Here is a 23,687-nt window from a genome sequence, read left to right as displayed (position 1 = left end):
CATGGACCCCCCTGGAAAAGCCACCCTTGGCTGAGGCTTGTGGTTGGGCTCTCACTCCATCCTGCCTGTTTCTACAGCAGCTTTTCCCCTTTGCGGCAACTCTGCTCCCTGGAAGGAGGCTCTGCAGTGCTTTCTCGGCATTCTGCTCCCTTCCATTGGCCCCAGGTCACTTTCTGCAGCGTCTGCCTCTGTGCCAGCCCCTGGAACAGTCATTTCACACCTGCACAAAACCGCACCGATGCATCTGACCTCCGTCTCGAGTCCCACTCCTTGCAAGGTGGGAACGCTGCTGAAGCCTCACCCTGGGCTGGTCCGGGCAACGCTGGAGTAGGGAGGGGACGTGGGGCATTACAGGGCTGCTCTCCTGCCACAAACCAGTGTTGGCAGAGGACGAAACCTCCTGCTGATGGCACTGCTTAAGCAGAAGCGACCTAAGCAACCCATAGGCACGAACTGAGCTCGGAGCTAGGCTTGGCTTTGTGCACAGGCTGCTTTCCTGCTCAGCCATGACTGTGCTGCGACCGAGGCAGCAAACTGCCCCAGCTCTGCATGCAGGAGCCCCAGGCTGCTGCTCCTGCTCTTGAGGGTGCAGCAGACAGGAATCACCGGGCATCAGTCCTCCCCGTCAGGTAGCTGCCACAAAATATTAAGTGGGATGGGTTGTTTCTCCTCCGTCATTCAGCAGCCAGTAATCCACGGCCTGCCAGGCCACCAGGTCCCGCAGGCAGAGCCTGCCTCTTGCTGACAAATGTGGCCCTTTCCCGTCCCTGTCGCTCAGACGGAACAACGGTTCACTTTATAATAGTCACCTCCTTCAAAACACACGTGCTTGCATCTTTCCGAAATGCCCTTGTGAAGAGGAGCGTCTTCCCTTGCATGCGGAAGTAATTCAGGCTCACCACCTGCAGAAACAAACTGCAGAGGAGCAGTTCAAAGCCAGGCTCACAGGAGCGATCAATCCGTTTACATGTACACGCAGGGACGCGTGTGCGTGTGTTCTGCAGGACATTTCTACCTGCTCCAATGGAGATGCAGTTCTTTCATGGTTGTTTTTTTGAGAATCGGTATTGCTTATTCCACGGCTGTATGATTGCACTGTAACCGGTCTGGTCCCCGTGATGCTTTGAAGGCTGGAAATTCTCGTGTACTTCCCCAGCACAGTTAAAAACAAACCACACAGAAGTAACAATTATAAAGACACAACTTAAAAAAAAATTACTGTTAAAGATTTATTGCAATAATACAATAAAATTTAGAAAAAACCCCCCACAACATTTGTGTTTAGTTACATCTAGTTCGGAAGTTGCAGAGAGAGGGCCCGAGTTTTTGCGGGCGACAAGCAACCCTTGGGTGTCCCACCTGAGACCCTTCAAAGGCACCTGATTTTCAGCAGAGGGCTGGGCTCTCGAAATCAGGTTCTTGCTTGGCAGCTCAGATCGGCCACCCCAGATCACCGGTCACGGACAAAAGTCGCGGCCTAAACTGAAATTCCCGCATTCATGCTACGCAAAGTGTTTTGTAAACTCTCAGCTGGCTGTCTTCAAATATCTATAACTACAGATATTCCTGCCCTCCCTCCCCTGCCCCCAAAACAACCTGGAAAACAAATCCTGGCGATTGCACTCAAGGTTTGGACACACACAATTCTTCCTTTGCTACACATGTGCAAAACACTTTAAAAAAAAACCCCCCACAATCAGTATTCTGTTACAAAAACGTTTTGTGAAAAGACCTATCCCAATGCATTTTACACCCTCGCAGTGCTGTTGTGCACTTTCAGAATATGACATGGTTGCAAATAAATTATTCGGAAAACACGATGCTTATGAAGTATATGGCTTAAAAAGGTTTTTTGTGTCGGTTTTTCTTTCCCTAAGTAAGTAAATGACAGTGTACAAAGCTGAATCATGGCCTGACCTTTAGGGGTTCAAAGTAGCACAATGCAGCAACGAAAGAGTGACTGAAATGCGTAATAAAAACAACAAAAAAAGGGGGGTGAGAGAAGATATTTATATGGCGGGGTCCAGTGCAAAATAAATGGGGAACCAGAAGGGGCTGTGGGACGCTAAGAGCCCAATATACAGTACTGGTATGTGCTGGTTGCTCAGAACTGCGAAGGATCCGATAGCTGCGAGTGAGTAAAGTGCTGTGAACTGAACAGCGGCCAAACCCTGCCGGCCCCGGCCCGGGCAGCGCTCGCTGCCAGGGGGGCTGGGGGCACCATCCCCGTCCAGGCTGCAGTAGTCAAGAGTCTTGGCTGTTCTCTTAAAACGAACCCAACTATTGGATTTAGACCAAAAGAATGGTAGGACCGAGGGTGTCTTCACCTAACAACGTGCGTGCTGTTAGTGCGGAGTTAAGGGTCTTTGGTTTAAAAAAAAAAAAAAAAAAAAGAAAAATTAAAAGAAACTACTGACAGCAGATGCCCATCCCCAAGGCCAAAGAGAAAGAGCTGCCATATGAGAGGGGCAGGGAGCTGGGAGACACGACGCTCAGCCGGTGCCCCTGGCATGGAGCTCGCTGGGGTACGCAGGCATCAGTACCAAAACTGCTTTTCCACCCACTCCTCGGTGGGGACGGGAGGCAGCGCTGGCTGGCCCGGAGAGGAACAGAGCAAAACTCCCACAAAACACTCCGTGAGATGGCCAGGTAAGCCAGCCCCAGAGCTGGGACTCCAAACACGCAGGAGGACGCTGCCCGACGGCAGGGACGTGGCTCGCGCATCACTCGCTGCGGCCTCGCCGTGCCCCTGTCACGAGCTGCATCACCACGGGGAAGCTACGGGGAAGGGTGGCAGAAATCTTCCCTCCTGGAGGGACGGGAGGATGCTTTTACATGAGTTTACCCCGCGGAGAAGTACGGTGTCCCAACTATATAAAATGTAAACCATACGCTGGGAGCCTCACTGAGCAAACCCATCTTTAAGTAGTACATACCACAAGGCAGAGGAAGCGGAGGAGCACTTGTCAGCGAACACATCCGGCAGTACCGTGCCTCCTGTAGTTTTTACGTGCCAGCCTGCTGCGCTGTGAGCATTTCTGCAGCGAAATGAAATCAACTTCTTGGCATTCAGTAAACAAGAAAAGAAAACAAACCCCACCATAAACATAAAATAGAATAGGGTTTAAAATGCATGTAGTGTGGAGACGGCGTGACTTCGTTAAACTAGCTTGAAACGAGGTTTTTCTAATATTAAAAAGTGGCAACGTGGTGTTGTAACTGATGAATATTATTGCAACAACGCAATCCTGTATCGGCGTCAAATGTGGGTCTAGCTAAGAGAACGTCCAGTGTTTCTTTGGTGTATGATATTAAGAGTAAAGAGCCTGTGTGCTTTGGACAGCACAACACAAAACTTCTAGACTACCTACCGGTGGAAACAGCATGAAACAAGCCAGTTTTCTACGGCAAAACTGGGTAAAGATTCACAACCAAATCTAAAGTAAGAGCAATTTGCTGTGTGAATTCCTGTCCATGCTGATTCTTTGTATTAAAAATATGGCAACAGAGATTAGAAAACATGTTAAAAATGCATAATTTTCATGTCCTGAATGAAAAAAATTTAGAAATACGCATTTTTGCATTATGCAAGACAGATTTAAAACACACACACAACCGAACACCCTGTAAGGAGTTAAGAAAATGTGAACTGCATTTGCACCACTGTCCAGACTGCATACTGAGCAGCCTTCTCTCTGTACTCATCTCGATCCAAGTACTCCAAAATCCGTTTCTTCTTTAGAAAGTGGAGCTTGAGGCTACCGGGTCCTTTTTCTTCGATACTCAACAATGCAGACAGAACCAAGACACAAAGTGCCGTCACAGAATCCGTCAGAAGTACATAGCTAGCTAATTTACAAAATGGTACCATCACAGTCATCTTGGGTAAATAAAAAGGTTTTTCTGGTTTACAAAACGAAAGTCTGACCTTTTCTTTGTTCCAGGCACTACTTAACTGAATATGTAAGGTTTACTACAGCATTGTCAGGGAGGGATTCCTTCTGCAAATCCTATGATCCTGTTCCCGTGCTCGTTAGCGATGTCCAGTGTACGCCTTCAACCACGAGGTCACCGAGGCAGCAGCGGACGAGATCATTCCACCGGCGCTGCTGCTGGCAATGGGCTGCGATACCTGCGTGCTCTGGCTCTGCAGCATCTCCACCTGCTGAGAGGGGATATCGCAGAACTTGGGGCTCGGCAGATTCTCCCAGTCTGTCCCTAGGTCCGTCTCTTCATCGCTGACGTGCTCATCTCCGCTCTCATCTGTTTCGCCGGTGGCACTGGGATCCACGAACTCCATGGAGTCTTCGAGATCAGCACTAATTTCAAAAGGCCCAGACCTGCGAACACGGACACAATGCTGTCAGCCCATTCGGTACCATGCAGGAGGGGGACTGTCACTTCGCTGGTGTGAGTCCCAGGCATGCCAAAGCACCCTGCTCTGTCATGCGTACAGCAGAGAAATTGAAACACCTCTGTCTTTATCAGCTGGCAGAGAGAAACTCGCTGGCTACAGAGATAACTGTATTATGACCGTGGTGAAACAAAAACAGTTGGCCAAGGAAGCGATAGCTGGGTTCCCATCCAGGGAGCAGGAACGGCGGAAGAGCTGTTCTGCTTTGGCAGTGGATAGTGAAACACGTGCGCACAAAAGAAAAACGCTACTGATAATAACTCACAGCTCCACTGGTGGAAATCTCAGCTTGACGTGGAACAGATTTTATTTTTAACGTTAGCCGTGGCCAGGCCAAGATGGCTGCAGCTCTTGTCAGCGAGGGGAAGGGTGTAGTTTACAACTTACAGAACCGGCTTGGCACAACTCACCAGTGGGGACTTCCCATAGCAGCACTTCACCCTGAGCAACATCTCAAGATCTTTTTTACTGTGAGGCTCATCAAACATTGGAACAGGTAGCCCAGAGAGGCTGCGGAGTCTCCATCATTGGAGATATTCAAAACCCTACCGGCCACGGCCCTGAGTAACTTGCTCTAGTTGGCTCTGCTTTGAGTGGGGCCATGGGCTGGATCTCCAGAGGTCCCGGCCAAACCCACCTGCGCTGTGACTCCGAATTCCTTGCTGCCACTGCCTGGTGGGGGAAGCAATTGCATCCCACCCCATCCCACTGCTTTGCACTGGAGTACGGGCAACCAAAATCTGAAATATCTTTACTGAGCCAAAGCAGGCGGTTTCAGAGGCCTGTGACCCATGGTCAGAGAGCGCGAGGTTTTCAGGGAGGCGGTGAAAGGTGGATTCCCCACAGCAAGCAGCGTCCCTGCCAAAGTTCATTCCAAAACACAAAGCTGCTTGGTGAAACAGGAGCAAGAATTTAACATGGGTAAGAGCGTTTCTCCAGCCTTAGTGGGAGAAGGAGCCTGAAGCAGCGATCTAGCATGGAAAATTTTAATGCAAGCAATTAAAGCTTGGTAAAATCACATGCATCTGAAAACAGCAGCTTATAAAGGAGACTATCGGGCAACTACAGGCCTAGATATCTAAAGGAAAATAAAGAGAGCTGGTTGTTGCAAACTTTGCAGACAGCTGAGAAATGAAAGGGAAGCACTCCTCTTTCATAATCCGGAAAGGAATGGGAGCGCTGCCTTCTGGCAAAGCATTTTGCTTAACAAGGCACCATAAGAAGAGAGTCATCAGGTTTAAAGCCAGGAGGGACCATTAGATCATCTCGGGTGACCTCCTCTATAACAAAGGCCATTACATTCCACCCCTTCCCCCTGTCCTGAGCCCAGTGACTTCTGCCTGATGAAAGCACCCATTCCAGAAACTCATCCAGCCTTGACAGGATGACATAAGGAAACAGAGAATCCCCACCTTCATTCTTCCAGGTAATTAAACTCCGTGTTAAGCGCACGCGCCTCATTTCAACCTAGCTCAGACTCTTTCCTTCCAATGGTGTCTATAAAGCCATTCAGTAGCCTGTATTTTCTCCCCATGAAGGCGTGGAAATCAAGTCATCTCTCAATCTCGCCTCTAGCGAGCTAAGACAGTTTTATACAGACTAAACTATTCCCCTCACTGGTAGGTATTTTCTCCGACTCTTTCCTGTAACCTCTTCTTTTACTACAGGGGCCCGACTGATGTGTGTGGAGCTCTGTAACGTTTGCACAGAGAAGCGAGACTCACTGTGGCGCTTGCGTCCTTTACAGCAGCTGCTTTCCAGGACACAGTTCTTCATTCTCTGGGTATTTCCTGCACTCTCCTTGTTTTCAGACAAGCAGCAGCAAGCACATCATTTTTTCCAAACTGAGCTATGTTACAAAGATTTGGTTCCCCATATCTTTGGGCTGAATCAGTAGGGATATACCCAAAGAACATAAGGTAAGTCGTTAGAGGCATGCATTCAGTTCCTCTTAGTGGCACTGCAGGTTTTTAAATAAAACTAGATCTGTACACGAGAACAAAGTGGAAACGTAGATTTCAGAACATTACTGTGTTTAAGGGGGAATAAGGCAGTAGTCGGATTAAACAAATATTTGCAGACCGTCTCAAGCACAAGTGACTTGTGACTGGATTATCCCAACAGGAAATCAATGTTGTTGGCTTTCTTATATTTAAGTTGTAAAAAAAAGGAAGATTATTAAACCTGGTGCGCGCAGCCCACAGGAACCGATGTTCTTCTCATCACGTACTAAGTTGCCTTTAATCTTAATTTACATAGAAATTAATATTATTTGAAGTGTCGACTTTGGTCTAGGGTGTTCACTGACTGGAAGTATTTTGGGAAAGCTTTACCTAGTATTCATTTTAGGGTTTATATTGCTGGATGCTCTTAGGTATTTACATGTTAGCAAGATGTGGGTAGGGTCATACTTGGAGCACCGTGAGACTGCCTGGCACGCGTGCTGCTGTCCCCTGGAGGGAAGGAGTTCCTGCTTCTGGGCGTAGGGGAAACAAGTCCATAATCAGCTACAAAGCCTCCAGCTGAGCCCGCCATAGGCAGAAGCACAGCATACGCACGTCTCTGAAATCTAATTTCCTACTTGGGACCCCCTTTTTCTGTCCCCTCTTGTCTCCTCCTTGTAACTACCTTGATTTCTGATGGGCTGAGGACTGATCCATAGGTACAGCAGAAAAGAGGAATTTCCCTGCTAAGTAACAAGGCAAATGCATAAGTACAAAAGGGATTCAGTCACAGGTGAGTTGAGATACTGCTTTTCTTACCTGCCCAAGTTCTCAGTGTCTGGGCTGACCAGGTACATAAGGTTCCTGAGCGTATGCAGTGGGTGCAACAGATCTAAATTTACGTGCTACCATGGGGAAGGCAAGAAAAAGACATGATCAGTTACTGGAGGAAACCTGCAGGCACGGTTGTTATTTTAAAAGCTATTTAAAGAATCCAAATGAGCATTCCTCCTACCTGAGAGAAGCAAAGGTGAAGGATATTAGCATTCAGCTTCTTCACTGCCCGCGTGAACCTGTGTCTGCTGAGATTCTCTCCACAGAACTCACTGTTGAAACACCACACGCACACATACATATACACAAAGCAAAATGCTGTGAAAATACACCTACTGGAGACATCAGCATCCTGTGCCCTAACAAATCCCAGAGTAAACATCCTCAGAGCAAGCACTTGTTTAAACTGTACAGCCAGTTTTAGAGTGCTCAGGAGATTAATTTTTCACCTTGCAAGACTGTTAGCATTTCATCAACAAGCACTGCTTGCCCTAGTCTCACCGGTTTCAGCAGGACAGGCGATGTAAACTGCATGAAACTCGAAGATCCACTGTAGCCAAACTATTTTGGCTCTCCTTCTAAATCTTGCATCATTTCCTGTTCCCAACCTTTTCCTTCTGTGAAGACTGAGCACCCAAATGATAGTATAAAAAACCTGCAGAGACCCTACACAACTTTTGTGCCCTCACTTCGGCAACTACTATTTTAAACACTTAAAAGAATCTCAGCAGCAGAACTGAGACCCCCTGGCAGACTGACCAGGTCTACAGCTCCCTTAGTACTACTTCTGTACAGATCCCATCTGCTCCACATAGACATTAAAAATCTACCGGTGCTTTTCGTCACAAATGGGGTTTACACAATACAATCCCGGACGTCTGGCAGCCAGGTACGCTCCCCATTGGTCTTTTATCCCAAAGAGAATTACATTGCTGTCGTGACATATTATAGGCCTTGTTCTACAGCACCTAATGGAGTGGAGCTATTCAAGATGATTAAGAGTTGCTGAATTGGGCTGGGATTTTGTAAAGCACAGTAGGGTCTCATAAAATGAAAAGTGCTATTCATGGACTGTCATATTTCATCTCTAGTTTGAGGATGCTGAATACGTCAATTAGAAAGCTGTTATTTTCAACTATGATGGTTGGTCTACACTCTCAGGAAGTAAAAAAGGAGGGAGGGACTATTAACTGCGGTCTAAAATCCTCTACTAGCCCTCCATCCAAAATTAAACAGCACAAAAATCCATGAGCCATCAACCGTTAACCATAAAAGCTGTTCCAAGACATGACTTTGTTCACAAAACCAAACTGAATTAAGATCAGTCAGAACTGGTCACTGATTCACCTCCTCAGAGGCTTGCATTTACTTGCCTGTTGCAGAGCTTCTTGGGAAGATTTACATCAAGTATGAGAGACAAAGTGTTAACAAGCTGAGTTGCATAGCACAATGCAGCACTGATGGTATAAGCAGGGTTATTATGTTCCATATCTAAAAGAAATAAAAACATCATGAAAGACTCATTTTAAATGAAGTCTCAGTGGGTGTGTTAATGTGTTACTGAAGTCTACTCTGGAAAATGTCATTTGTAAGTACTGAGAACAGCCTGAATCCAGCAATCACTTACAGTGAAATCTGTCAGAAGTTGGTAGAAAATAGTAATTCTTGGAATTCCTGTTAAAACGACGGCACGTGAACCATGTCAAAACTGTGAATAATTAACTTTATCTCTCTATTACATTGCGCTGTGTCCCACTGAGCATTTCCTGCAAAAGAAGATTTCAGTGGACTAATCCCTACACTGGTATTTATTTCTGACTCAGGTTTGCCTGGGTGAGAACAAACGGACCGGGCTCCTGCTCCTCGGCACCTTCTGTTGGCATCCGAGGCTGCAAGTTCTATGGCTTCTGGAATATCCCAGAGTGATCAGACCTTGCTCCTCACCTGGTCCTTGTGTAGTCTTCTTCTCTTCCACCCAATTGTAATACGCTGAATAGTCTCCATTATTAGGAAGGGTTATCCAAGGCCCTGTGATACTGATGCTGGTGTCCCCATTATGATCATCGCACACCCATCTCCCAGAGAGATACGTGGTTCTCCTGGCTTCCGCGAGCTTGCTCACAGTGCTAGAGGTCATAGCATTGTCACTCTCAGAAGACACATCTGCGGGGTCTCTGTAGGAAAGAGGAACAGAGCGTTTTTAAAGAAGTTTTAAAAATATAATCAGAGATGTGCTTGGCAGGCACTTAGCCAGATTTCGCAGAGAACAACACACTTGTAGAAACACTCCTGCAAAACTCCTTATTCCCCAAACTGCTTTCCTTTGTTCTGGGGTTTTTAATTACCTATTTTAAGAAAGTTTAACATTGGACACATACCTCAGATCTCTCAGGGGGGAGATGCTAGCACCTCCAGATTCTTCTATTCTGGACCTCTCTCTTTAGGTCAGATGCTTTGCCTTTGGGAAACACCTCCTTCTCCCCACAGATACTAAGGGAGCCAGAGTGTCTAGCTTAGACTTACGTGACTCACTTCTGGGTGTCTAAAGCTAAGCAAAAGGAGTCCAAAAGGATAAGTCTTCTGTACCTCATGCTTGTCTTTACTTCTTCAATGGGAAATATGACTGACGTTAGCTCCAGGATATGCGTCCGACGAAGATTTGCCAGATGCTCATACTGGGTTTTCAAGTCATAGGTTTTTTTCTCTACCAAGTCTCCCAGCTTGCGGTTATGCCTCTGGATCTTCTCTTTCTTCTCCTGATGCCGCTGAGCCCTGCGATAATGCTTCTGGTTCTCCTCTTTAATTCTCAGAAGCCCCTCCGCATCTGTGAAAACAGCAGCAGATGTTAGCCTTGGAAAAGGAGCTGTGAGGTACTTGTAGTAAGCTTGAGAAAAGCACTGTTAATATTTATAGAAAACAAGATCTATAGCAGCTTAAAACAGAAAACTCTGCTAAACTATTAACATTTTCCAGCTGCTAAGTGGTACAATTTTTTAATCTTTCCTGAAGATCTCCAAAGAGACTGAAATTGGGATTAATCTTTCCCTATCTTTTACCCAGCTATTTTTGGATTTGGAGCAGAAAAGCCAAGATTTCACAGTTTAATTAAACCTCTGAGGCAATCATCATGACAGAAATGGCTTGACTGTACATGTTTGCATGGTGCTGGCCAAAGAGACATGCATTGCTTGCAGCCAAAAATCGAGTGCAGATAGCATCTTCATTCACCGTTTCTGGCACCACTGCTTCTATTAGCGTATGTTATTTGGGCTTCGCACTCATGTACGTGCTCTTAAAGCACTTGGATCCCAGCGGTGCAGTTTTCTTGTTACCACAAGGGAACACTGACTATCTCCCTTTCCAGTCACAAAAAGAGAAATGTGCTTATGTACTGAAGTGCTGCAACTGCCTGAATTTACTCCATGCGTCAGGCACACTGAGGCTTGGAAAAATATCCTTCAAGAGCATCTGCTGATTCTCCTATAAAATAATTGACTGCAGTAATGCTTCCACAAACACACGGTGCTAAAGAGCATGAGTTAACCACCTCTCTCCTTCAAAAGCATAAGAGAATATTTTATACACACTGTGCTGGTTTTGGCTGGGATAGAGTTAATTTTCTTTGTAGTAGCTCGTATGGGGCTGTGTTTTGGATTTGTGCTGGAAGCAGTGTTGATAATATAGAGATGTTTTCGTTCCTGCTGAGCAGTGCTTACACAGAGTCAAGGCCTTTTCTGCTCCTCACCCCACCCCACCAGCGAGTGGGCTGGGGATGCACAAGGAGCTGGGAGGGGACACAGCTGGGACAGCTGACCCCAGCTGACCAAAGGGCTATTCCATACCATATGGCATCACAGAATCATAGAATCATTAAGGTTGGAAAAGACCTCTAAGATTATCTAGTCCAACCATCAACCCAACACCTCCATGCCTACTAAACACACTCAGCATATAAAGCTGGGGAAGAAGAAGGGGGGGGACATTCGGAGAGATGGCGTTTGTCTTCCCAAGTCACCGTTATGCGTGATGGAGCCCTGCTTTCCTGGAGATGGCTGAACACCTGCCTGCCCATGGGAAGGAGTGAAGGAATGCCTTGTTTTGCTTTGCTTGCGTGCACGGCTTTTGCTTTCCCTATTAGCCTGTCTTTATCTCAACCCACGAGTTTTCTCACTTTTACCCTTGGGATTCTCTCCCCCATCCCACCGGGGGGGGGTGAGCGAGCAGCTGTGAGGGGCTGAGCTGCTGGCTGGGGTTAAACCACAACACACAGTCTCCAAATACACATCTAAAACTCTTAATGTACGCTAGTTTGAACGAAAGCCCCCATCTACTGGTCATTTACTTTCCATTTTTACGGCTGAAAAGAAGCAGTGTTCTCTTACAGCAAGGCATCACTTTCCTGTAATCACGAAGTGGGATAACTGCCCCGTGCACAGAAGGGAAGCACTAAGCCCTGACATCGTTTTACCCATATATTTTGATTACAAGGCACAGAGGAGACCACAGCTACAATAAGAATACTCCGTGGCATCTGCTACTCAAAAAGCTGCATTATATACTACTAAAATCAAGAAATTCTAAGCAGCTATAGCTCCCTCAAACAACACATTCAGACCGTCAGTCTTCCCAATAGGGGAGCACAAAAATTAAAGGCTACATCCGAAGAACGGGACCCAAGACTGATTCCCATCCGCGGGTCCGTGCCCAGCCATGCCTGGCCAGCACACGATACCCTCCTGATAGTCCTGGTACCCCACAGAGTGCGCCTGCCCCCGCAGACACACAGGGCACTTTCTCTGAACATCAGGAATTATTTCGAGCCATCTAACTGATCTGTTGTGATCCACGATGTGTTTGGTAGGAAGGAAGATCTGATAGGTGGGGGATGCAAAGTCCCAAATTAAAGAAGGTGGGAGTAGTTTCCCCGTGCAGATAAGAACTAATAACCCTCAGGTTTATAAAATAAGTGACCCTCTGTTAGAGGAACTGTAGAAAAATTGACTTTTCTCTGAGCGATACCAAGAATCCCTGGGTGCCAGCTAGTAATTCAGTTTCCTTTAAGCATTCCTGTAACATCAACAGAAAATCAATTAATGCTTGCATTCATATTCCCAAACTCTCCCTTTGATAAAGAATAAGAGACAGAGGAGAAATAAAACGTCCACCTGTTCAATTTTCACATTCATGTTGTACTTGAAAGGCTATTTTTTTTTTCAGAGTGAACTCCCTTTTCGGCAGGGCCAACAGCAATTATTTGAGAACCAGGGGAGAACACTGCACACGCGTTTCCTCTTTAGCGGTCCTGGTGCAGAAACAACTCTCCTTTTTTGGCATAGCACCTCTGCTTTATGACCCAGTTTATGAGGCGATTAAAATTTGTCCCCAGAAGTACTTCAGGCCACCACTATGTCCCACACATCTACATTGCCTGATAAATGCAAGCACAGGCACACCAATCCCTGCCCAACAGGGAGCTATGCCAGATATTTGCAAGACTGTCTCCTTGAACTGTTCTCTGCAGACAGAAGGCAAACAAACATATTTTTCAACCTTATTTTAAGAAGCACCAGTTATTGAGGTATCCAGTCAACTGCAAAAGCAGAAGCCCAATGTTCTAGAAATTGTTCTTATTTCAGAAAACTAAACTATGCCATATCCAAGAGAAGAGAAACAACCTATTTACATTTTCTATAATGTGATCCAGAAACGAACCAAGTTGAGTTCCTGATCTGTTGGCTACTCATGGCAAGAGTTCATTTTGGGTCTACTTGCAAGAGCAGTTTTGGGGTAACTGAGCTAACAACAAGTTGGCTGGGCAATAGTTAGGTCAGTTCATGGGTTAAATCTCATCCATTTCACTGTGAAGCAGAGAAGCTGCAAAAGCTGCAGATAATGCGTTTCACAGAATAGTAGAAAAGTGGAGGAACCCCCCTCCCCAGCTGGTCTTAACATTTTGCCACCTTCAGAGCTGCATTTTGAGAAAAAGTGACTAAGTTCCTCACAAGTCACACTGATTTCCCCTTTCTTCACAGGCTAAAGAGAACAAGTAGTTATTATCTCCTTCATAATAACCTTCTACCTACTGAAAAGCTTGCTTTTCTTCACCGTCCTCTTCACTAAACCAAATCAAACATCAATTTTCTTAGCCATTCCTTGTGTTTTATTCCTAATATTCTCCTCCGGACTTTCTCCAGTTAATCTGTATCTTTTTTAAATTCATCAAACTGGCCTCCAGACCTCCACTGAGGGAACACCAACACCAGGCACAGCAGGGTAATTGCTTCCATCTTAAATACAATGCTTCTATTAGTATAACCCAGAGTAAAGTCTGACCCTTTCTGAAGCAGCATTAGATTGATATTTTTTATTTAATTTGCAATTCCCCAGAACATTTCCTGTCAAATCTCACCACCGACCCCTACTTTGGGTTTCTATGTTTCTCTTTCCTAAACAACGTGCACTCGACTTTGTTGTTTTCAGATTAATTTGTCAATTTACCTGCATGATTTTGAATTTGATCCTGTTCTCCACAGCATCCACCTTGACTTCCTCCATTCCACCTTTTATTCTACCATGCAAGCTATTATGGAAAATACTGAGCAAAACTGGGCCAGGAACCGGTTCCTGCTGAGCTCCACCTGTCTCACCTCCTCAGTTTGGCAAGCATCGCCACTCTTTGAATGCAGCCTTTCTAGCCTTTTGTGTCAACCTTACAGTGATTACACCCAGAGCAAATGTCTTTGCTTGCTCAGGAGACAGTTTGGGGTAGTGCCCAATGGCAAGGTATGTTGCATCTTCTGCTTTCTCCTCCACTAGACAACTTGATCCCCAGACAAGGGGTTGATTTGACATGGCCTATTCTTAACAAAGTAATGCCTATTTTTAATTACCTTATCTTCTAACTATCTACAAAGTGGTCAGAGGTTTATAATAGGATGACTGTGTCACCAGTTCCTCCTCCACCCTTCAAAAAAAGATTTCACTCTGTTTCCCGGGACATCCTCTCTCCCTCATGTGTTCTCAAGTACTCCACAGACTACTTCAGCTTGTTCCTTAAGTTCCCTAAGGTGAACCTTGTACGGCCTTGCTGACATGATCAAAATAGTATTTAGCTGGCCATTTTCTTTCCTTAGCCTGCAGTCCTCTCATGATGTAAAATTTAATCTGGCTAAGCAGCTGACCACATTTTCTTTGTGAGAAGATGAAGCAAAGAAGGTGCTGAATGCTTCAGACTTCTCTGCACTGTTATTTGCTCTCTTTCCTATTAACTAACAGGCTTGGCTACTCCTTCATCTTTTTCTTATTATACATTTCTTATTGTTACTATCCATCCTCCTTCTTAACTGAAAATCATTTTGCATCTCAGCCTTTTTGATGTTATCACCGCAAGCTTGTGCTATTCCTTTATAACTGTTCTCAAGTATATGCCTGTGCTTCCACTCTCTGTATGGCTCCTCTTGACTTTCAGGTTATAAAAATGTTCCCAGTTCAATCAATATGCTTCTGAATATGCTGCCTATCTTTCCTTTGCATGCAGGTTGTAAGGAGTGCTGCATATTCTCTTCTGAAAAATGACCCTACAAACCTCTCGTGTAAAATATTTAATGAGTTTCAAAACTGAAGCTGCTTAATGGTAGCAACTCACTAGCCTATGCCTTATTTCAGTCAGTCTTGCTCAGGTAGGAATTTAGGATTTCTAGACAGGTGTGGGTTAAAATTCATCAGTTACGTGAAATTCGTAGCAGCTGCAGAGCTGTTTGCTCCTTTTTATCAAGAGGAAGTGATCAGAAACACTACACTGAATAAAGCCATCTCTAAGGACAACGCCAAAGTCATAGGCTGCTAAGCATTTACTTTTAAAGCTGTTGCAAAATGATCTCCATCCAGCTGAATAACGTCTACTGTTTGCTAATTAAAACCCAAGCATAAAAAGGCTAAAATCCACTCACCGATTTGCCTTCAAGCTGATTTAAGAAGTGACGGTTTGGAAATTCGCCATTTTTAAAAACTAACACTCACATCAATTGATTTTTCACTCTAAGGCACAGTTTTACACATTGCAAAGGCACAGGCATTACTCACGTCTTGTCATTTCATCATTTTCTTTGCAAATGGTCTGTTTCAGCTGCTCGATCCTCATCTTGCAAGACATTATTTTCCATCTCTGAAAAAGAACATTCAGCAACTCTAGGGCACAAACGACTTCAAACACACTGACTAATGATTAACAACAAAGCCAGCAGCTTTAGTGCACAAGTAGCAGGATGTTTTTAATTGGATCAGACGAACAAATAAATATTTCATATACTGTTTTGTGCACAGAAGAATGCCACAAACAAACCGAATGCTTAGCATAAAGTCAATCAGTATAATAAGTTACTGAAAAAATACCTAGTAAGAAATGAAAAATATTGATGGTTTGGAGCACTCTGCTTGCAGAGCCAATTTCAGTTTTGCTTACAACAGGCTTTTTGGGAAAGCAACACAATGCCCTCAAGGTAAATTGTAACTTTAAACTATGAGATCTAGGAATTCATAGAGTTTAAAAACTATGGGACACTTTGAACAACTCACCAGCTGATCAGTTATCTCTTTCCCTTCCATGGCCTTCAAAACACTAGAGGAAAAAACATGATTGAAAGTTTTATGACTATCTGGACTACGTCTGTCTCCAGCAACAGCGCATTAGAGAGACGGTTTTGTTTTTCTGAGAGTTCTTACAGTTTATTTTCATTTTATAACTACAACTTACTGTTTTTGGAATTCTCTCTGTTTGGTTTTAAGATGCATCAGCCTTTCTTTCTTGTCGGAAAACCTGGAAGAGATTAAATGTTTTTATTGATATTTTGCACAGTATGGCATTGTAAGTTGTCTGAAACAATAAAAAGACTGAAGCACTATCTGTCTTAATCTTTGGAAGTAATGGCTAAATGTATAAAGCTGTTGCAGAATTCTGGAGCATCTGTCTCACAGGAATTGCAACAGAACCTCTAAGCTCAGGAAACATCAGCTTGTCGTATTATTGAACTTGTAAGCAAATTACTTGCTATTTCTAGAAGATTTATAGCTTAGCAATATCAATATTTTCTGTATTAAGAAAAACATACAGTACTCTAAAAACCTGTAGTCACTGGAGAAATTAATAGTACTGTCTCAGATACTGTAGCATTAGTCGGAACTGCGTTATTTCACAAGCTGTGATGGTATTAGCTGAGCCCACTCTCATAGTGGGAAATGCATGTTTTCATATACTATGCACTACATTTTCTCCCTTCGAACGTGGAAATGTCTCACGCTTTATTCATTAATGGGCCCAAATAGGACAGTACTCTCTCAAGACTTTTACATGATATCCTAATCTTTTTTGTATTAGTAACAGCAGGAAGTTGCATTGTCTTCTACTTATTTCTGCTAGGCACCTGTAGCCATCACAAGTCCATTACCCAAATGCCTGCTCAAGTTCAGCTTCGTCAGATGTCTGAGGTATAGGAACTGCAAAGAACTGATCAAAAGGGAATTTTTTCAGGATTCATCATCCTGTGTTTTCACCCTTTGAGTACGCAGCAGCCACGTTCTGCTCCCCTCCATGTTCCACAATGTCTTGAGAAATACATTTAAAGAAAATAGCATATGAACGATGCATATTGAGAAATTACAGTGAAGTATGAAGTGACAAAGCTAACAGTAAGAGCAAACAGCAAGAGAGGCAGCCAAGAGATTTCGATGGCATAAAAAATAGCAAATGTGCTTTGTCTTCTGCCAGCATATGCCTTTCCAACTTTCCTTTTGCTTCCCATCTTACAGCACTGTCCTGATCCACACCTCAAAAGTGTGCCTTGGGTTAAGTCCAAGTACAGAAAAACAATTCATTACATTTCCCTCTGGAACATGTATAATTGACAATTTCATCCTAACAGAGGCCTCACACTTCATGTACTACCCATCAAGTCCTTTATTTCAGGGATATCTAAGCTTTATTTATGAAGAATTATACAGTAAGCCTTGACAGGATGGCATCTTGTGCGTCTCTCTCTCTGCTCAGCTCTGTGGGTTTGATTTCAGGTAAAACTTTAAAATGCTTCATTTCTTTCCTTGAAGTGCTGAAATCTGAAAGCTTGGTGACTAACTTCGGGTTCAGAAAGTGTGTAATCACCCTTCCAGATGACATTAGCATTAAAACAACAACAAAACTACCGGCTGCTGCCTTCGTAGTCAACAAAAATATCTGTTTTCCTTCCAAAACAAACCAAAACCAAATGCAGGTGCTTGGCGTAAAAGCCAGAGGCCACACGTGAGCCGGAGGAATGTGGTGCAACTGGAGCCCGGCCGCTCAACCCGGCCCGTCCGTTCTTCCTGTGTGTCCTCACGCCACCAGTCATCGTGGAAATTACAAAAGTGCACTGTACTAGGCTCCTGTTTACCAGAGAGTAATGCACACCTACTGTACCCCTGACCTTTGGCTGCAACCAAAAATAACTTGGCCCAGAAACACACCGCTCGGCAGTCACACAGGGAGAGCGAGCTGGGGTAATCTGGCAATTCTTGTTGTCAAAGCTGGATTAATGGGCACGGAGTCTGACTAAACGCAATTACCCAAACCGTGTCCATCACATCAGCAAAAAGTTGAAAGATCTGTCAAGAATCTGGGCCTAAATTAAGTTCTTACTGGGAAGGGAAGATAGGAATATTTGTGAAAGCCTGCAAAAATTACAGCTCACCACGCACTTCAGCAACGATGTCAAACAGCTCCTACAAACTTCTTTAGCAGGTTTCTCCTAAGCAAACGTTTCCATTTCTTTATATAGCCCTAATTTTAATTGCGTCACATCGTGTAATGAATTTTTCTCTATGTATCTACAGCCTTTCAATTTGGCAAAGAAACAAAACTTTGGGTGAACTATTATAGGAACTCCCATAAAATGTAAACTGAGAGAAGCAGAGAACTCCGCATCTCAAATTACCCATTAAATGTTTCTCTTTCCTCAAGTCTTATCACATTAAGCTGAGATTTTCTACGGTTATCTGGCTTATTTCCACATGTTCATAATTAGAGAGAAGCAACCAGAAAGGAGGACTTCCTAATCTACAGGAATTGATTAATGCTGAAGGAGTTGAGGACAGCAATAGGTGCATCCATTACTGTACCTATTCACTATAATAAAACTCCATTGCTGCAAAAAGTCAGTGTTCCTAATCATAACCCACAGCTTAGAGAAGTCAGACAGGCTTAGACGTCACAATTATATTATTGTCTTTGGCTTTCGCCATCTGCAGACATATAAAGCAAAGCAATTTAGTATGCTTGTAAAATACACTCTGCGAATTTATGCATATGACAGGCTGGAGTAAACTCCCAGGAGCAAGAAGAGTCTCCGAGCTGAAACCAACATCAAGATGCCGGCTTAGCTTTTAAATATACAACACATTACTAATGAAAAGAAGAACGTCAGTGATTATTTTACTGGAGGACTTCCGGACTACTCATCCTTAATTGTAGCTGTACTTCAATAATTAATCTTAACAGCTCCTCCATCTCTCCCCCTCACAGATACACGGTGTGATTTTTGCCAGGCATATGAACAGCTTCAATCTTACTGTAGCTTTTATAAAAATTTCCAGCACACAAAACAGCCCAGTAAAAAGAAATCTGAAATAATTCTTACTGTTAGAACATGAAATCATTTATCTTCTTCTAAAGAAAAATCACAAGACAATTCTAAAAATAAAACACCACTGGATACAAGGGGTAATGCTCGCTTTCTTTACTTTTCACAAGAGAGAGAACAACCTTTTTCCCCAATCTGTAACTCTTCAAAAAGACAAACGGGAGGCCCAAGTGACCCCGTACACTTCCACACTCTGAATTTCTCACACCGCGCGTATAACCGCGTCCCACAGAAAAGCCCTCGTCACGACCCTGTTGACCTCCTCCAGCACCGCCCATAATGCTGATCTAAAATTAACCCAGGTACTACTAGAAGGCGTAAAATAAACAAATAAATAACTATGACAGTAAACACAACCTGAAGGCCAGCCAGTTAACTGCACCTGTCCCTGTGTGACTTCGCCATGGCGCGCGGTCACAGTTTAAAAAGTCGCTCCCTCTCTCCGCTCGCATTGCAAGAAATTCATGGACACCCGCTCGCTGGCGACAGAGAGGAAACAAAGAAAACTGACCTCCAAAGTGACAGGCTCTTTCTCTCTCACACTAACATCCCTCACTCCAAGTATTAATTATAGAATGCAGACAAAACATTTCAAGCAGTTTTAAAAATAAGTAATTCCATCATCTTCCCAAGAAGAAACCCAAGCTTTATGGGGCTTTGTCCTTACGCTAAGCGTTCCTGCTGCAATCCAGCATGCTTATGTTACTCATATTGTGTTATTCATATATGTTATGTTGTTCCTTTAATTCATTAATATGAAGTTGCTCTTTTGAATGAATTGCACTACTGCTTGGGAAAGTTTTGAGCAGCAGGAGAAACAAAGCCTGGGGAAATCGAGCATACAGGGAGGCCCCCCCAGCATGGAGGCTCTAGGAGAACAGAACAGCAGTGATCCCCACCGATGGAACCATGATGTCCAGGCAGAGGGGGGAAAAAAAAGACAAAAAAACCAAAAAGGAGACTAATTCCTGCAGTTAAGAAACACCGTGTAAAGATAGAGAACATTTTCTAGTCACAGATGAATGGGACGGTTAAAGCATCTTAGGAGGATGCAGTGAAAACTATCAGACAGAAAAGCTCATCTTGTCTCACGTGAGAAGATATGAGGAAGAGGGTTTTTTTTTTTCCAACAAGCTGTTGCTTCTGGTACTTTGGCTAGGGCTGCTTCTTTGTGGTTTCATTTTTGTGATGGGTAGAGAAACTTCTTAAGCCTTGGTTAGCACAGAACAACAGTGGTTCCACTATAACAAAGGAACTACAATTGAATCTCTGTAATTAAGCCAGATGTTTAGCCAAAATCTTAAGGCTACAAAAGGGGCAGGAAAAAACAGTTGGTTTATGTTCCAAATGCCAAACCCAATTTTTTCATGGAAGCTGCAGATAACCCCGAGCAGTCTCACACAAACACAAGTTTTCCATCTATTTTAGAAAGACTAAATACAGTCTGTGGTTCCATGACAGAGTCTTTCATGTAAAAAAAACCAGAAAACCCATCCAGTGGCAGACTAAGGTCTCAATTTTGCAAGCTGATTCACGCTGGCTGACACCCTGTGCCCGCTCCCACCGACGTTAACGGAAGGAAGACATCGCCGTCCCCTCGGCTGTTCTTGTATTTGGCAGAAGGACGCAAAGAGCCTTTGGTGCGAAGACCATACCGCACCACACGCTGCTTACCACCTTCCCAAAATAGTTCAAGAAATCCCTCTCAACAGCTGCTAACAAAGCTACAAATGAAGGACCAAGATCACAGCGTCAGCCAAAAATCAGAGCTATTCCGGAGACGGCGCTGGGCAGACTTTTTAAGAATCTGGGATGGACGTGCTGCGGAGGACAGCTACGGAGGGGCGATCTGCATCTGAGTCACAGAACGAGAATATTTGCTCATTGACGTAACACTCATTCAGCTGCCCTCCCGTAGAGCCAACGCTTTGCAAAAAACAGCAGGAAGGTGTGCGATTAACTCAAGTGGAGTATTTTTTATAATTCTAAAAGGGGGCCCGTGATTAGGACTACTTATACATGCCAGAAAATAAAAAAAGATACCGTTTTCTTGCGCACCTTCCCGATTTTGTTTAATGAGTTAGAAGACTACCGGTGTAACGCACGCTGCTGAAAACAGATAGGCATTTCAAATATCCTACCGCACAGCTCTCTTTTTGCCCTGAACTGTCTGGAGCTTCTGTCGGCTACATCACCACGGGCACGCCTGCTGACAGCTGCGCCTGACTAAGTGAAAGTCGGGGTGCGTTGCTGTTGTTTTATTATTATTATTATTTTAAGCAACACACTGTAGGTCCTGCTCTGCCTGCCTGCGTGAGGCAGCCCCTCCATCAGAGAGCCCCCCCATCAGACAGCCCCCTCCATCAGACAGCCCCCCGGTGGGCCCGGCAGCGGCAGGACCGTCCCCCCGCCCCACACCCGAGCCCCCCGACCCCCGTTTACCGGCCCCCGCCCCGGGGGAGCTGCTGAAGGGCGGGGAAGGGGGACAAACCGTCCGTCCCCGGCCCTGAGGGGAGCGGGGGAGGGGCAGCCCAACGGCCGCCGCGCGAGGCGAGGCCGGGCGGGGCCGCCCCCCGGCGACGGGGCAGGGGAGGGGAGGGAGAGGGTGTCCCGTTCCCCCGTCCCCTCAGGGCCGCCCGTACCTCTCGGAGTCGCGACCGTCGAAGAAGACGAAGTCGCCGCTCTGGACGCACTTGGCGCAGGTGAGGCGGCGGCGCGTTGTGTTGCAGAGCGGGCACCGCTCCACCGCCACGTACAGCCCCTCGGCGTCCTCCTCGGCGCCCCGCAGTGCCGCCGGCCCGGCCCCGCCGCCGCCACCGCCCTGCCCGCCGGGCTGCGGCCGGCTGCCGCTGGGAGACGCCATGATGGGCTCCCCGCGCCGCCGGTCACGTGGGACTTTGTTTTCGGGCAGGGGCATTGTGGGAAGCGGCGGCGGGAGGCCCGCGTCCCCCGGCCGGCCCCGAGGGGACGGACACACACACACAGACGCCATCAGGGGCTTAAAAGGAGCGTTTCGGCTTTCCTTCTCTCAGGCTCGGAGTCTGGCTGCCGGCAGCCGCTGCCGAAGGAAGGAGGGCTGCCCCCTCTCTGCGCCCAGAGGGGGGATAGGGTGGGTGAGCAGCGGTGCAGGCCCTGCCCCACAGCAGGCGGGTAAGCCTGCCCAGCTGCCCTGGGCCTGGTAAGGAAATGGTGCAGTTTTGTTTTCTTTGCAAAAGCTGAAGTAAAAAAAAAAAAAAAAAAAAAAAGACAGCATCCACTGCAGGTCTGCCATCGTGCTTCAAGCCTGCTGTAAGCGGCGTGGTTGTATTCTGCTTCCTGGGGCACTGGGTGTTCACATGAACCTCACAGAGGCACTGCTGGTCTGTAACCAGGGGAAGCATCATTTGACTTCTCAGGGTAGGATGCCCTGACCAGCGGCAGGGCAGTGGTGAGGCTCCAGCTGCAGTCACCCTTAACTGCAGTCCCAAAGGGGGCATCTGCACCATGGCCGGCCAATAACACTGCCACCATCAAAGTCAGCCCTTGGGGTTATATTTACAATAATATCAAGAACAATTTGTATAACAAAAGTGGCAAATATTAATACATGTCCTTAAGAGTGACAGGCTAGTAGGTTTCCTCACCCCAGCCTCAAGGCTGGAGCCAGAATCAAGAGTTAAATGGGTATGATCAACTAGTATCTAGAAGCAAGTCCTCTCTGTGAGGATAGAATGGGAAACACCAGGCAATTAGAAGAGAGACAGAGTCCACACAAGCCAGAATAACATAAAGCAATACCCCCTTAAAAAAACAAACAAACAAAAAAACAAACCCCAAAAAGCCACCACACAACAACAAAACCAAAACACATCCCAGTTGGGGGGGGGGGGGGTAGGGGGGGGAAAGAGAATCCCAGCCTGTATTGTTTCCCCTTCCTAGTGTATTTAAGTGCTACAAAACACGAGCATGAACAGCACTATGTAGGCAGAACCAAGATAGTTGTTTTTCAAACAAGAGTTACCATAGCAAACATTAAGTTATCAGTAGCTCAGTGAAAAGGCACAGAGCCCATTTCTTATCTTTAAGACTTTATCCACACTGTTAAAGAGCATTAACTTTACTAGTGAAATTATGTGGCAAGCTTGTAATTAAAATGCAATTTCTTGAAGAGGGCTCATCTTAGATAAACTTTTCCAGCATCCCAGTAAGAGCAGGTTGTTTTTCACTTGCAAAAGACGATTGTAACTCAAGCTTATCAGCTTTTACAGCTACAGTGCAAATGAAAGTCCAGCCCATGGCTGTGGAAAGTCTACAGTGTTAGAAAACAAACAGAAAAGTAAGCCTCTGTTTAGAACAGATTTGAGTGTGGAAATCCAGTTCGACTGTGACAAAGAAACCGATAACGTAGTTAAGACCAGTTAATCATAAGGAAGTGCATGAAGTTTTTCAAACTTTTTTCCAGAGGAGCAGAGACAGTTATAAAAAGCACTCATGAGACATGTTACAGACACAGAAGTTGAAATCACATCCTCACCGAATCAGAAAGAAACTTGTGACAGGAAAACTAAGCCCAGCAAGACGATGACACCCTGTTCTGTATGAAGCCATTGCCCGTATTCTGTATTTCCATCAAGGACAGGGGTAGCTTTTGGCCTGGGTTACGCTTAAGTCATCTAACAGCAACCTCTAGTGGCTCAGGGAGTTTCCTGACAGACCTGTCCCTCTTCAGCAGGAAACAAGGGGAGGACACAGGACAAACCCCAGCAGCACCAAAGCCCTGTTCTGGAAAAAAACCCCTTGCTTCCAGGGAATCATAGGAGGTATGAGAACAGCCAAGGGATAATCTTTACA

General features: G+C 45.4%; 1 protein-coding gene across 1 annotated transcript; it reads right to left on the bottom strand.

Moving 5' to 3' along the window:
* Nucleotides 1–1,204: 1,204 nt before the first annotated feature.
* On the bottom strand, nucleotides 1,205–21,741 carry ATG14 (autophagy related 14). Its single transcript, XM_072863675.1, has 10 exons — nucleotides 21,500–21,741; nucleotides 15,944–16,006; nucleotides 15,766–15,808; nucleotides 15,274–15,355; nucleotides 9,778–10,015; nucleotides 9,136–9,365; nucleotides 8,565–8,682; nucleotides 7,373–7,463; nucleotides 7,177–7,262; nucleotides 1,205–4,340 (listed from the first exon to the last, which is right to left on the bottom strand). The coding sequence occupies exons 1-10, from the start codon at nucleotides 21,718–21,720 to the stop codon at nucleotides 4,034–4,036; spliced, it is 1,479 nt and encodes a 492-aa protein (XP_072719776.1). The 5' UTR covers nucleotides 21,721–21,741; the 3' UTR covers nucleotides 1,205–4,033.
* Nucleotides 21,742–23,687: the final 1,946 nt, after the last annotated feature.

This window comes from Ciconia boyciana, chromosome 6, assembly GCF_034638445.1.
Source record: "Ciconia boyciana chromosome 6, ASM3463844v1, whole genome shotgun sequence".
Taxonomy (NCBI): Eukaryota; Metazoa; Chordata; class Aves; order Ciconiiformes; family Ciconiidae; genus Ciconia; species Ciconia boyciana.
This window is presented reverse-complemented; position numbering and strand designations above follow the sequence as displayed.